General features: G+C 41.9%; 1 protein-coding gene across 1 annotated transcript in view; it reads left to right on the top strand.

Moving 5' to 3' along the window:
• The window catches only part of DERA (deoxyribose-phosphate aldolase), an 83,736-nt gene continuing 67,517 nt past the window's right edge, over positions 1–16,219 (top strand). The window contains exon 1 of the mRNA XM_087814774.1: positions 1–63. Coding sequence (XP_087670900.1) covers positions 36–63 — 28 coding nt within the window. The 5' untranslated portion in view covers positions 1–35. The remainder of the gene's footprint in view (positions 64–16,219) is intronic.

Below are 16,219 nucleotides of genomic sequence, written 5' to 3'. Positions count from 1 at the left end.
CCGGCGCACAGCCGGCGAGCGCGGCGGCCCGCACCATGGCGCGCAATCCGGGCGCGGAGCTCGGTAAGCGGCCCTCCCCCGCCTCCCCCGCGCGCCTCCCGCGCGCCGCCGCCGCCCGGGCCCTGGTCCCCCGCGGGTGCTCGCGGGACCGGGGAGCGGCGGCGCCGGGCGCACCGCGAGGCCGAGCGGGGAGCCTGACGCTTGGCACGGCCCGCGGGCCGGACAGCCGAGCCTTTCCCAAGCGGAAGGCGTAGGACGGGATTCGACTCGCACCCAACCGCGTACTCGTTCGCCTTCTAGCCCCTTGATGGCACAGCGCAGCACCCCGAACCCCAAACCAACCACCCCAGGCTCCCTCAGATCGTGTTAACACCGCTGTGTCCCCGAAGTGGCCCTGCTGCTGAAGAGTTGTCAGGCCCCTGGGCTGTGTAGCTTAGGGAAAATCGCGTATGATTTTAGAGGTACGAAGGTTTGTAAAAGTGCCCAGTGGATTATTTCACCATTTTTACAAAACTCATTGCTATTATTAAATTTTACTGGCAAGAGAACTTAGTTATGATTTCCAAAAAGTGTGGAAAAATTTGTAATTCAAACATAGCCAGGCCATGATGGGCCAAAGGTTAAGGAGCTCGGTGTAAGCTTTATAGCTTGCATATCTATCGTGGATCTTCGACCGAGCTGTGTGACTTTGGGCACAGGACTTCACCACTCAGTGCTTAAGTTTCTTAATCTGTAAAATGTTTGGAGATTAAATGAGAGGATGTGAAGTGTGGTACATTGTGGATACCTGGTAAGCGTTAATAAATAATAGTAGTATGTAAAAAGTTCTCTTTTTAGGGGCTCAGAAAATTAGCTGTTAGTTATGTATATAACACGTACAAGTACTTTTTTTTCTTGCTTTAAAAGTATCTGTTCTAATTAAACAGTCTAGAGGTGGCCCAGAACTTTTGTTGAATGGTAAGAAAGAGCATGTTTTCACAGTTCATTTCCTCACCAAATTTACTCCCTTTTAGTCACTGCCTTTTAGGGGATTATGTTTTAAATGCTAGTTCTATCTCTGAAATGTGGACTTTAGTAATAAAGGAATATTCCCTAGATTGGAAGATCCTGAAAAATGGTGCATGGGGGATAGGGATGGGGTACGGGTCTTACTTGGTATCTTCAGGGATGACTGTGTGACTTTGTACCCATAGAAGATGCACCATTAGTTTCCCTAAACTTAGTTTATTGTTTTTTTCAAGAAATAAACAATTTTTCTTTATTTAAATTGAGATATAATTGACATGTAACATTTTTGCTTTTTTAATTTGCAAGAATTAGAATCACTTCCATTCATTCTTTTTTTAAAATATGTTTTTATTGATGTTAGAGAGAGGAAGGGAGAGGGAGAGAGATAGAAACATCAATGAGACAGAAACATCATCCATTGGCTGCCTCCTGCATGCCACCTACTGGCATGTGCCCTGACCCCTGATGGGGAATAGAACCAGCGACCTCTTGGTGCATGGGTTGCTTTTCAACCACTGAGCCACAGTGGCAGGGCCACTTCCATTCATTTGTTGAAAAGAAACAGTATAGACAAAAACAGTTGCTATGTAGAAATACAGTAAATTTGGTTTTTATGCAGTGATTTAAATAGTCATAATTTTGTCTTTTAAAATAAATATTGTAACTTTTTAGAAGAAATTAACTTTTACTCTTTTCCTTATTACAAGAGGAATTCATTTTATTGTAAAAATTTTAGAAAATACAGTTAGCAGAACAAACTAAAGTTATTACTAATACAATCCTGGTTATTTATATTTTAATATATATACTTCTAGTTAATAGACTTTAAAAAAAATAGGTTCATTTGAGACTGACCCTCATGATAAAACCCTTCAGGAAAATGTTCTTTTAGCCTAGCATTTGCATATGTGAAAGAAAGAACAACCCCTCTAACTTTAATGTTAACTTTTATGTCAGTGTTTAGTGATGAGTGCTATCTGCTTAAAATATTTTCTACTTAAAATGTTAATTTATGATTTTCTCCCATTCAAACATAAACCTTAGAAAACTTTTTTCTTTGGGCAGTGTTTGCCCAATGTGGGTAGGTGACAGCTGTGTCCCTGTAGAGAGAAAGCTTGACTAGTTTGGAGTCAGAAGGAAAAAAACCTAAATCTGATCCTCCTATTGAGTAACCCATGGCTCTGGCCAAGCTACTTGATTTCTTTGAACTAGATAGCGATTTTCAAAGTGTGGTCCCTGGACCAGCAGCATTGACGTTATTGGGGAGCTTATTAAAAATGCAAATTCTCGGACCCTACTGAGGTCTTAATGAATCAGAAGCTCCTGGGTTGGAGCCCGGCATTCTGAGTTTTAACAAGTGTTCTGGGTGGTTCTGAAACACACCCATATGATCCCGGTGGCTCTGTGGAGCGCTTCTGGGCCTTTGTATTCTATTACAATGGACTGACGTTCTCTTTATTCTCCTAGATGCCTCTGAAGTTTTGCCTAAAATGTAGGGGCAGCAGGGATAGTGATATTTCTTCTGTTCACTAATGTACCCCAGGCATCTAGAGTAGTGTCTGGCACAGAGAAGGCCCTCAGACATATCTGGTGAATGAATTTCAAACGACTGTATTTGCTTGGGAGAGTTGAGCCATCCACCTGGGCCCCGATGCATGGACAGGTGTTGTAAAGTGCTGCACCCTTTCTCTCTTTTCTGAATATCATTGAAATTCAACTTTGTTCCTTCTGTCTTTAAAGATATTTCAGGGGCTTAAAAAGGATATTGATAGTGTGGCTTCCTTTCAAATGTGATTTTCTTTGGAGGCATCTGGAAATGGGTATGTTGTATTGGGTGACTTCTAAAGATCACCCTGCTCTAATCTATATTTGTATACCTATAAGCTCTTGTGTAGAAAAGAACACTTTCAAGGATATCTGAAAACAACAGGAAAAAAGTAATTGAAGACTGGTTTTTAATTGGGAGATCTAGATGGGGATAGACAATTCTATGGATTTCCTGTATTATGTTAACAAGAGATTGTTTTAGGCATATATCTACAAATTGAAATAATCAAGAGATTATGATTACTAGGAATATAAAGACTATTTTGCTCTGTAAAGGCACTTTCCAAGTCAGCACGAATAGAAAGGGCAACTTACTTGTTTCAAACAGATAAAGTAGGTCAGCTTTGGCTTGTTGCCAAACCGAGAACCATGATGAGATTTTTGTATTTTGGGAAGCACATTATTCATTCAACAAGTAGTTATTGAGTATCAATTGTGTACTGTGTGTTACTACCCTGGGCTCTGGGGATAGAAGATGGACAAGGATAGTCCCTGCTTTGAAGGAGCTAGGCCTGGTTCAGGAGCTGGGCATCAAGCCTGAGCTACAATGAAAATAATGGCAAATATGATATGTAGTTATTTTCCATTTTTGTCTGTTTAAGAAGTTGGATGGCTCTGTTTGGGGGTAGAACTTTGAAACTGTTTGGTTATCTTGTTACTCTGCAAACTTTCAATTTATTTATGTTTGTTTATAGTAGTATGTATTTGAGGTTTCCTGTTTCCCAATGTTTCAGATTTTCCTAATGGGAGCCCCTCCAGCCTGGCTTTCTCTTTCTCTCTCTCTCTCTCTCTCTCTCTCTCTCTCTCTCTCTCTTTCCCCCTCCCTCTCCCTCTCCCTCTCCCTCTCCCTCTCCCTCTCCCTCTCCCTCTCCCTCTCCCTCTCCCTCTCCCTCTCCCTCTCCCTCTCCCTCTCCCTCTCCCTCCCCCTCCCCCTCCCCCTCCCCCTCCCCCCCCTCCCCCTCCCCTCCCCCTCCCCCTCCCCCTCCCTCTCTCTCCATACTCCATTATTTTTAAAGTACTTCCTTATTTTATGGCTTAACAGATATTCCAGGCTTATTTTATACTTTTCCCTGTCCTAGCACTGGAGTCAGCTATTTCTTCAAGGAGCATTTCTTTCAGTGGATAATGGTGTTTAGAAGCCAAGATCTGGGCAGTAGGTATGCTCTGTTCCCAAGCCTCTCACTTGGCAAAGCTGGAGAATGTATGCACTACACACACACACACACACACACACACACACACACTCACTCTTCTGTATTTATCTACTTATCATCTGTCTCTATCTCTGTATAGTGAAAACCATGAGTTCACAGTGAAACCTCCAGTTCCAGTCCAACACAACAGGGTTTACTCCATTTTTCTTGCATAGTTGAAACTTCACATGCTGGGCGGTGCGTACCCCGCCCCCAGGAGACACTCCTCTGGCTTTCCCTGGCTCTGCCCCCTGAGCTGGGCGCCGTCCTCCTGCTGGCTCCGGCCCCCTGCAGCAGCCGCCGCCCACCGATACCCCACAGTCTATGGCAGCCCGTGTGGGGCCGCCCTCCCTGTAGGTGGCTTCCTTGTCATGCTTGCCTTCACTTCCGATATTTGGCTGCCCCTTTGTGCAGATACCTTCCGTGTTATGATTGGACTCTGGGCTACCCCGTGTTTGAGTGCCCCCCTCACTTGTTTAGGCTCCCATGCCCCACTATGGGCCAGGGGGGCTCCCCCTCTCGGCCTGGCTCAAATGTCTACCTTGCTCACATCCCCTACCCCCACACCCCATTGAGAACGATTGTTCAGGGGGTGGGAGGGGACTAGAATAGAATTTTAAATTTCTTTTTATATATTTAACATTTATACAAAAAAATTAAACTTAAGTGGCGTGCCCACTGTTTCTGGCACTTGTTACTTGTTGCTCACGCTAATGGCTGAGGTGCCAAAGTGAGCGTGACCTGGTCTCCGCTCTCCTGGAGCTCACAGTCAGCTGGGGGACAGTCATCAAACCATTCCAGTAAGATCACGGTGACCACAGAGGACCGGTCAGGCTGGAGAGAGGAACTCAGAGTCCAGGCAGGTTTTCTGGGAAAGGATATTTTTGACAGGGCATAGTTTCTGCAAAGGAACTGAGCAAAACCAGCTGACGTTTCATTAATTGTGGGAACCCCATTTTCAGATTTCTATTGGAATCCTCTCATTTTGCTGTCATGACAAAGAGTAATATTTTAGTAAAGAAGAAAAATCATATTCCATGTATGAAATACATACACGGAGCCAGCACAATGATTATGTACATTTTTAGGTTTTAAATTGGGTATCCTTCTCTAACACCAACTTCGATTTTAACCTGAGAAGTCTTTTGCCGTTTGCGTATAAGCATGACTGATGAGGCTGTGTTTTATTATTCTGGTACTGTTGAGGTAAATAGAAAAAAACTACAAAGTAATAATTTGGGTTTGTTGTATAATTGAATAATTGAAAGACCTCCACGGTGCCTGCTGAGTTAAAAAAGCATTTTTTTTTTTTTTTTAAAGTACCTAAGCCCTGTGGATTTTAATTGTTAGGAAGGCAGGCGAACTTCAAGCGCTCATTTAAAACGGGGTGCCTGTGCCAGGAAAGAAAGGCTCGTAAATGAGACAGCAGATGGAGCCCTTGAGGACGCGCTGTGAGCATGTCACTAGAAATTGTTTAAGTGGAGAGCTCCGGCCCTTTTAAAACACTGGCTGTCACTTGAGGATTGGGTCACCTTGAAATGTGTTCATCTTTGAGTTAAAGGCATAAAAAGGCACTTTGAAATTTCCAGCGCGCTTTGGTGTGTGTTGCGCGCGGAGGCACCGCCCCTCCGCCCGCCGCCCGTTCCCTGGAAACCAGAGCGGCCGCGGGAGGATCCAGCTTCATCTGCGCCCCGCCAAACCGTGCGGGTTTTTCCCAGTGTTGAGGCGCTCTGGCTGCAACTTCTGACTCTCTTTGTGCAGTCAGGGCTTCCTCCCTGAAGCAAAGCCTCCGAGGAGAGCAGCCTCTGGTAATCACTTCCCCCAAAGGTGCCGCTGCCCAGGTGCTTTGCCTCCTTGGGAAATGTGGGTAAAAATGTCAATAATAATGTCAAGATTGTGGTACGTTCAAGTCTGGTGAAAGTAGCCAAATTGGTGATGAAACGAGACTTGACTTGGGGCGGTGAACACACAGTACAATGTACAGATGATGTATTATAGAATTGTACCCCTGAAACATATAACTTTATTAACCAGTGTCACCCCAATAAATTCAATTAAAAAAAGAAAATTTTTTTTAACAAATGTAGCCAAATTAACTGCTCTTGTAATCCATATTGAGATAAGCTTTTCTCCTGAACACACTGTGGTCACACTCCTTCCCCCGTGGCCTCAAGATAAGGGAGTGTCCATGTGCGTGTGTTTGAAAATGTCATCTGTCTTTAGTGGGAAGTAAGGATTGACTTGGTGAGGACAGTGCTGTGAGGAATGATGAACAGGCTCACCCAGGTAAAAATCCTCACAAGACTGGGACTGGAGATAGCTGTTATGTTCTGTTAAAATCGTATGTCAAATAGATGAATGAAGTGAGTATGTTTTTTACTCTGAAGACTGTATGTGCAGCATTCTGGAAATAACTTAGGTTTGGAATCAGACCTGTTTGAATCTTAGCTCTGACACTTGCTGTGTGACCTTGGATAAGTAATTTAATCTCTCTGAGCTTCAGTTTTCTCATCTGTAAAAAGGCCTACAGCCTATGTGACAGAATTAGTGTCAATATTCAGTGAAAATATAGGTAAATCACCCTCAATGTGATGAGTGACCAATGAATGGTAGCCATTATTCCAGTAATATTCCTAAAATACTACTTTCATTATTTCAATTCCTCCGGGAAGGCTCTCTCTGTTCTGTTGGATGGTTCACCACTCCTCTCCTCAGGTCCTTCTCTTGTGGTGCCTACTGACTTCTGCCTTGTGTTTGAATGTTGCGGCGATGCTTTATTAATAAGCCCCGTGAGCCCTGGCCAGTGTGGCTCAGTTGATTGGGCTTCGTCCTGTGCACTGAAAGGTTGCTGGTTCCATTCCTGGTCCAGGGCACATGCCTGGTTGCGGGCTCCATCCCCTGTAAGGGACATGCAGGAAATAGCTGGTGGATGTTACACTCACTCTCACATCGATATTCCTCTCTCTCCCTCTCCCTTCCTCTCTCTCTCAAAATCAATAAACTATTTTAAAAAAAGCTGCTTGAGGGTAGGATCTGTGTTTGTTAGGTTTCTGTATCCCTCATATCACTTAGAACAGTACTTTCCCTGACGTAAGTGTTATCAGTGTTTGTTAAAGGAATGAATAAAGAAACATCACTGCCATTTCTAGGAACTTACAATGGCTTTTTTTTATTGCCTGGGGCACTGAACCCAGACACTTCCCACTCTCTCTGTCTTGGAGGATCGGGGGTCATTTGGTCCCATTCCTGTTACCGCCTCCCCAGCCTGGCAGGCAGCTTGGTCTTTGCCAGTGTTGCTCCCGTTTGGACACCTATTGACACTGTTCTCTTTGCCTATGGGAAGCGATCTTTAGCCTTGAAGGTCAAGCTAAATTCACTTTCACGAAAACTCTTATTCCTTTTGTTTACTGTATGTCTTTTAACTCTTAAATATTTTGATTTTTTTCTAAGTGTTCTTCTCACCATTTTGACCACATGGTGCTTAACACCAAGGACAATAACTAGTATATAAGAGGCATACCTATCTGTGAACTTTGGAGAATGAATTAATGTGGAGGTTTTACTCTTTTAAATATGAAAAAAAAAAAAAAAAAAAAGGCTAAAGCTTATGCCACCTGGGATGAGCTTTTCCTAAAATTAAGTATCTTTAAAAATTGTTTTTGTCTAATTATAAAGGTAATGTGTAGTCATTATAGAAAGTTTTGAAGGTGCATAAATATAGAGAAGGAAATTGAAATTGCTCAGCATTGTCCCATGGAGAAATAGATCTCCAGAGGCTCACCCTGTCTGACGTAGAGTGTACTGGGTAGAATTTAATTGTTTTGGTGACTTGGAGGATCATCGTTCCAGACATGTAGTTCCTTGTAAGTGCTCAATATTGTAAGTACTTGGTAATTATTACCGTGTAGTATGAAAGGTGTAAATGGACTCCTGAGGCTTTTAGAGCCTCTTTGCTCTAATCAAGTGGCTGGGCTGCTCTGCTTTTTTGGTTCACTGAGTGTGTTTTAATACGTTTCTTGGTTCCTCTCCTGCGATCGGGCTGTAACTCTCCTCCTGTAGAGATTCCCACCTTCTGATTTGCTGTTTCCAGTATATACTAGGCTAGAAACAGGAGAACCGAGGTCACTAGAATTATGACTAAACTAAGAACAGGCGAGTTAGAAGTGGGGGTTCCAGCTGCCTTCCACAGTTGGGGTCTGCAAGAGGATTAAGCCTTCCTGCCCCAGGGAATCTGTTAGAAACAATGGACCATTTTCCCTCTGATGCATCTAGAAGGGTCCTCCTTCCATCGGGAGGAATGAGAAAACAGTCATTCATATCATTTTTTTAAAATTCTCTGGTTCAGGTGAGGAACCCTGGTTGAGAAAGGCTGCTGGGACTTCTGATGAGTCAGGTGCACAAAGCCATCTGTGGGCTCTGAATCTCTATAGGCCAGTGCCCTTTTCTTTACTTCTTTGGTTCTTGGCAACATGCGAGAAAGGTTAAGATGATGCCTGCCTCATTTTTTTTCCTTTTAAATAATGGTCAATTCTTATATCATAGCACCAGTCATATATTAGGCTCCTAGAGCATAAGTACATGCGTTAGCCTGTTCTTTTCTCCTCCCAACAACTTTATGCAGTCCCAATACTGCTTTTATTCTGATTTTAGGAGGTAAAGCATCTTGCCCATGGTCATACTGCTGGCAAGTGAATGGTAGTTGGGACTCAGCCTTGGTCTGTGCAACTCTAGAGACTGCTCTTAACCTGAAGATTACATCGCCTCTTTATATACTCATGTTTTTTATTATTTCCATAACCTCACAGTCCATATATGACCAACTGCTCATTTACCTGTCTTAACTGGGAACTGAAAGTGAAGGTACATAGGAAATCTATAGATAATCTCCAAGTGTTATTTTAATTACCAAGTTTTAAATTTCCTGCTCATTGTTTCTCTCATAGGGTTTTTAAAATAAGAAAAAAATGATTACTTTAATATTCAACTCTTTATATATTTGCATTTTGGACTATATGGTTGCCATGCAGTGGGCAAGCAATGGAAAGAACAGGAAAAGGCCGGCAGCCTAGATCAACTTGTTTGGATCTTTAACCCCTGAGCACCTGAGTCGGCTGATGTCAGGGATACCCCTCATGAGGCAGGGGAAATTTTGCCTCTGGGTGCACTACCCCCTGGCTGCAAGCTTCCCACACTTATGAGGTGTCTACCTTGACGGTGCCTTTCCCCCTTGTTTAAAAGTTGTCTGGGAGAAGAACAGAAATTCACTTCCCACCAAGGTGTGAGAGAGTGACGGTGTAAAGAGCTACCTTTTCCTGGGGAAGGTGACTTTAATCAGAACCAAGGAAGGACACTTTAATTGTACAATTTGAAATCCTAAACCATAGGGAATGTTTGGGTGGCGGAAGCCTTCTTGCTACGCCTGAAATCTTGCCATTTTGACTTCTTTCCAGCCTGTTTTGTATAGTTCACCTTAAATAAGCCTCTTAGATCTGTAGCTGTGAAAGGCAGTCGTGGGACTCCCAGGACTGCGGCAGGTTCGCCTGCTCCCCGGAGCCGACGGTGGGAAGCCTGCGTTTCTGCTCCGCTCCACCAGGGGGAGCGCTTCCAGACCGGCGTGGCCGGGCGAAGGCATTGCAGAGCTAACGCAGACTAACTTGGAATTGGCACATCGGATGACTTCTTTTTTAAAGTAGGGTGGTGAAGCTTTAACGTTTTTGATGACATGTCACAGAGCATCTGAAAACCTAGGGAAAAGCAGTCACCTTGTCGAAACCTGTGCCACAAAAGAACTTTTTCCTAAGGAGAAACTGCAGAAGATCAGGTGCTGTGGGAGGTGTGTTTTGAATCAGCTCCCAGCAGGTGGTGACTTCCACTCAAGTTCAGTTTGGAACAGATACGCCCAGACAGTGTTGGCGGTCCCTGTGCTCCATAATGCAGCGAGGATTGGTTGGTTTGTTTGTTTGTTTTGGGAGACAATATCAACTCAAGCCCTGTCTGCTTACAGTCGGTATTTTAGCACATGTTAGATGCCTGCTGGTTAAGGGGTACACCTACATTCCGAAGCTCCTTCTGTGTATGTTTAAAAATATATTTAAACACAGATAAAGGCAGTCCTGGAGAGCATGAGACTGTGGTAAGAAGGGATTGGAAAGCATTTGATATTTCCTGAAAATCAAAGGGTAGTGAGAAGGTGAGATAAAACATGGATTATACACACAGTAGCTACACAATAGATGTTTCTTTTTAAAATTTTTACTTTAGTTTCAAAACTTAGTTCACTTCAGTTCCAAAGCAGGATCTCTTGTCCAAGATTGAGAGTTTGGTTATGGAGTTCTAGCTACATTTAATTAAATGGGTAACCATCCCAATATGTCTGTTGGGATGGTTACCCATTGAATTAAATATAGCTTATTTTTTGAAAGGAAATTGGACTTTAAATTCAGACTCCATGGGATTCAAATCCTGATTCTTCTGCCTATGATTTTTTTGAATTTTCACAACTAAAGAATGGGGTAAATAAAAGCTAAGTCACAGAGTAATTGTGAAGGTTAAATGAGATATTACAGTAGAGCAACTGGCACGGTGCCTGAAAGGTAGTGAGCCGCAATAAGAATTACTGACCCATCCCTTTCACAAGATATCATAGGAATGTTGGAAAGTTCCCACCTTAAAACTAAAGAATAACTGATTGTGAACAAGGGTAGTTGGAGCTGCAGTGTATGCTGGAATGCAGTGGGGGTTGGAACTAGATATGTGCTCAGCACCTTTCTAGTGATTTGCTTTCCTTCATATGGGGATATCTTAAAGGTATTTATCATTGGGGATCCCCTCCCATGGGAGTTTATCTATGCTAAGTTCTTTTATTTTTCAGACTTACTTTTGTGATCAGCATCTTTGAAAATAGAGAAATAGCCAGACTATAGAGTAAGTGTTCATTTGATAAGTCTTGTTGGTGCCATCCTATGACTATTTTAGGTAAGTAATTACAGGCATATGCTCATACACTGTTACTGGAGAACTAGCAGTATTTTTTGGTAAAAGCAGACGTTGGTTTCAAAATTTAAATATACAAATTTTCATCACAAAATTGGAGTGAGTCTCAGTAGGTCATTTACAAACTATTTGCCCAAAAGGTTAAGTGTCAGTAATAATACAAACTCACAAACTTTAGGAAATAAATTGTTAACACCCCTCATAAAATATGCCATTTGTAATTTACTCTAACCTTAGAGCTAAAACATAAAGCAAATGTTCCTGGGAGAGGTCATACATTACCTTAAATTCACGGGTATAGTACAAATGACTGATAATAGATTTTTTCTGAAATGAGATTTAAGTGGGATGGTATGTGGTTAGAGAAGAAAGACATCGAATACTGGCAGTGGTAATGGGGGGGGGGGACTAGGTTTCAGGAAAAATAAGTACAGATTTTATATAACCATTAAGTTCCATCAACATCGATTATTTTTTCCCTAGAGCTTAACATATTTAAATTTAAACACAGTAGTTTATATTATTATCTTTTAGTCTATTCTATAGCATTTAAATGATGTTTATGGTATTTTGGCAGAATTAGTTGTGTACAGGTCTGTTTTCTCAAATAAATATCCTTGCAGACTCTAACTTGTGACTAGCACAATATCCAGCATGGATAGCAGTTTTATGAATATTTTCTATTGACTTATGTGAACGCAGTATATAACAGGGCATTTTTGGACATTTTGAGATTTTAATTTAGGAAAGTCTGTCATCAAGTCTTTCATTGAGAGGAAAGACTTAAGTAGGTTTTCTCTGAAGTCTTAGCTCCTAGAATAATTGATCAAATCATCTCAAAGGGCTGAGAGTTGGATCTTTACCAAGCAGGGTGCCAAAGTTTTCCAGCTTCTTGATGAATTTCTCTAAGGTCTAATGATTCTTTTTGAACACTAGGCACATTTAGGGACTTGGAGAAACTGATCAGAAGTTTTACAGAAAACATTAAATTGAAAGACTATGTATTTGGAAATCCAAGTTTGGTTTAGTAAGTCTTATGGTATATCTTCATGAGAATGAATAGCAGTAAAATCAAGATCTGGGCAATAAGATGTCTTGTGACATGGGAAATTTTGTCTACTAGCAAATTTATTTAAGGTGTTAATTTGACTGAAAAGCATGAAAGAACTAATTTTAGATGACAGTTTTCAAAGATATTGTCAATTCAAGGATTAGTTCACCATATAGTTTGATATGTAAGTGTGTGTGTTTTCCAAATCTGACAAGCATATATAAACCCATATAGACCCTTAACTTGCTTTTCCTGGTGAAGTAACAGGTATAAATAGATAGAGGCTGAAGAACCAATACTTGACTGATAGAGTTGAGTCTATTTCATAAAAGTGAAGGATTGGCCAGGTAGAGTATAAAAGAAACTGTAAAGGACTTTTTGTTTTCTTGCCCCTGAGATATTTTCTTCTACCTGTACAAATCAGAACCTCTGGGATACGCTGAGATTTTAGTCATTAAAAGTTTTCTGGGCATGAATGGGGCTTATCTTGCTGGGCCATTTCATTGAAAGACTCCCAGTTGTTTATTATCTGTGGATCTTTTTCTTACCCTGGTCACTTCCTGCAGAGATTGGCACTGGAAAGGGGCTAGGCCTGGAGTGCGTCTGTCTCTTGCCATGGGTAGTGTGTGGGTTCTTGACTATGTTCAGGAAAGATTTCACAAGACAAGTCCAGGTGATTTTGAGGGTACGTTTATTAAGGCTGGGGACAGTGAAACAAAGAAAGGGCTTAGGGTGGAAGAAGCAACAGGGGAGCCTAGGTGGTGTTCTGCTTTGGCTGTCTAGAAAGGTTATAGGAAAGAAGTGAGCCATGCTGGGTTGCATGGACTCACTGAGAAGTAAAAGTCACAGTGGCAGAAATGAACCAAGGCTGGGCTGCTTTTAGCTCACTGAAAAGTCTAGGACAGAAGAAGCAACAGGAGATAGCCTAGGTGGTGCTCTGCTTTGGCTCTCTAGAAACATTATAGGAAAGAAGTGAGCTATGGTGGGGCTGCTTTGGCTCACCGAAAAGTCAGAGAAAAGGGGGCCTTGGAGACAAATTCAGGAAGTTAGCCCGGGACAAGCTGCCACTGCCCATTGCTCCCCTGGTTGCAAGTCTCTTGGGGACCCTTTGAGTTTCGGAGAGAAAAGTAAAGATGCATGCCTGAGAGGAAGAAAGGCGTGGGCATCCTCCAGAGAGAGAACCTGAGATGGGTCCTTGTCTTGAGGGTTCTTGTCTGTTTTCTAAACGTGGGAATTTTAGGGGAGGATCTCAATAGAATATTCATCAGCTTTATGCTGATGCGCCAAAATAAGAGTTATTCCCCTCACTTCCTTGGGTATGATTGGCACAAATGGCACTAATTGGATGAGTAGGGTGATTTAAACTATTTGCCCTCTGGTTGGGGAGGAGAAGTGCAAACCATTTACTTCTACGTGTCCTTGGTTAGGGAAGATAGGATTTTGCAATTTACTAGATGGTTGTAAACTGTGTGGCCATTTAACTATATGTCTCAGTTTTTGTATTCCACTTGTCCGGGCTTACTAACCTGTATCAAGATGAGTCCTCCAGTCTTTTGCCTGAGGGAACATAAGCCTGACTGCTAGTGTTCTCAGAGTTGAAGAGCCAAAGGGTGCTGGTGATGGCACTAAATATTGACTTTCCCCTATTCCTTCTATTTTCTCTATGATAATCTTGGCAGCAGGAGTAGTACAGGGTGTTGAGGTCACGTATTAACAGGGGCATCTAATGATGAGACAGCAGGGAAAAGCTTTGCAGAGAATGTTTAAACTGATACCAGGGAAGGAGCTCCCTGATGGGAATGGAGGGCATAGTATTCTAGGCATAAGGCTTACAAATTCACTTGACTCAATGTGTCAGTGTTACTTGGGGAAATGGAGCAAGTAAGGTGTCAGTTTTTTATGATGGTCCATATACAGGTAATTAGAAAAATACCACCAGGGATATAATAGCAAAGGCTGTTTGTAGATTGAAGGGAATACTTCTACTGGTGGCTATGGTGACTGATTCATTCCACGTACTTTTCAGATAAGTAAATAAAAGCAGTGAGGGTCTAAATGAAATTTTTTGCTTAAGAGTCAGGATTTAAAATGACAACATTGGGTAGGAAAGATTTGACTTTGTGAGGAGTTAACTGTGTATGTTAGTCATAAAGTTTTTGTTAATTTGTCTGAAGTCCTTTGTTGACTTTGCTCCCCAGATGGCTTTTGAGTGTTCTCTAGTCATGCTGTTCTGTCCAGTGAGAGTACTTCTAAGTAGATACTGAAATTTAGATGACCTGTTGCTTATACCTAAGAATCTAGATGACAAACTAAGGGTTTGAAGGACTTTTGGGCTCGCCTCCTAGAATACTAGGGCAGATTATATTGCACTTCCCAGGTTTACAACCCCCCATGTCTCTTATTTGTCTGTTGCATATGATTTCATATTCTCAGTCTACCCAGTCTTGGCCTTTCATGGCACATCCCTAACCTGCCCTTCAGGCTTTGCTTCTGTTTCTCTCTGATAAGAACTTCATTCTTCAGGGGGGACAAAACCAAACAGAACAAAACCTTGTTCTTCCTGAACTAAATTTAGTTTTTCCACCAAATATAGTGATGACCCGTATCACAGAAGCGGAACAAGGAAATGTCTTTTTCCCGGGCAGCGCTGTGTCCCGGGAGCTGCTTGCCCATGTGCTCCCGGGAAGGGCTGTCCTGGGCAGTCCAGTACGAGGCTCCGTGGGTGGCCTGTTAGTTTGGATGGGCTTCTACTGTGCTGTTCAAGTTTTACAGTAAACTCTCCTGGAAGTATAGTAAACTAAAAATGATATGGGTGGGAAACGATGGGATATTTTAACTGCCTTTTTCTTTGACTTCTCGATTCAAGCCAAGAGTACATTTCTCAAACAGCTTTGATATGTGGATTGCTGAGGGAAACATTAGAGTCCCAACCTGGCAGGTTAAGACTTCTTTGAAATAGTTAATGAAATGCTTCATACTGGGAACCTGGTGGAAATACTTGGTTTCTGAAAAACCTTTTTATAACACTTCCCCTAAGAGTTTAGGAAAAATACGAACAGAGTGAAAAGTGTTGCTTTTTTTCATAGATTTAAACATATTTAAACAATAGCAAAAAAGAGCACAAGTGAAAAGCTGCTGTTCAATCCCCAGAGGGGTCATTCATTGGTTGACACTAGTTTTATTATGGCAAGTGGTATTTTCAATGCTAACAGAACTCTTTGGAGGAGAGCTTAGAAAAACTATTGATGGACATCAAGTTAAAGATACTTTGAAAAGCCAAAAATATGTTAGCTTTGTAAATAAATTGAGCTGAATGTAAAAACATGGTATCTATTGCTGTGTTATTTTAACATAGGATGTCTCTATCATTTTCTAATAGATATTTAATTAAGATATGTCTTAGTCTGTTCAGACTGCTGTAACAGACATACCATAGACTGTGTAGCTTATAAACAACAGAAATTTATTTCTCACAGTTCTGGAGGTAGGGAAGTCCAAGTCAATGATGTAAGTTCCCATTTGAGTTCAAGTCTGAAGTCAGGTCTAGACCAGTGTCCCAGTTGGATCAGGTAGACAGTGAGAGAATTCTTTCTTACTCAGCCTTTCGTTCTGTTCAGGCCTTCAAGGGATTGGATAAGGCCCACTCACATTGCAGAGGGCAGTCTGCTTTAATCAGTCTACAGATTCAAGTTTTGGTCCCATCCAGAAACACCCTCACAAGACATACCCAGAAATATCTGACACCCCGTGGCCCAGTCCAGTTGACACATAAAATTAACCATCCCATATCTGAAACTTGGTAAGATTCAGATTAAAAGTTTTGGTAGGAGTACTTCATTAGTGATGCTCTGTATTTCATATTGCATCATGTCGTGAGGCACCTAATGAGTGCCTGATGTTAAGTTGGATAATTTTTATAAGGAGCTTGCAGTTACATCTGCCGATTGTATAGCTCCACTGCTGCCAATAGCTCCTTTTTTTCTTTCCAAAATAAAAAAGCCTAACCCCAAATAAATAGTTTTAGATATAGTGAATATAAAAATGCCCAAAGCATTGCTTCCAGTAGGAATCTAGATATTCCCCCTACATATTCCACGTTCACCTAACCTGCAGGTTTAAACACTTCTCATGACCCTACTGACAGGTG

Source organism: Miniopterus natalensis, chromosome 2 (genome assembly GCF_054644295.1).
Source record: "Miniopterus natalensis isolate mMinNat1 chromosome 2, mMinNat1.hap1, whole genome shotgun sequence".
In the NCBI taxonomy this organism is placed as follows: Eukaryota; Metazoa; Chordata; class Mammalia; order Chiroptera; family Miniopteridae; genus Miniopterus; species Miniopterus natalensis.
This window is presented reverse-complemented; position numbering and strand designations above follow the sequence as displayed.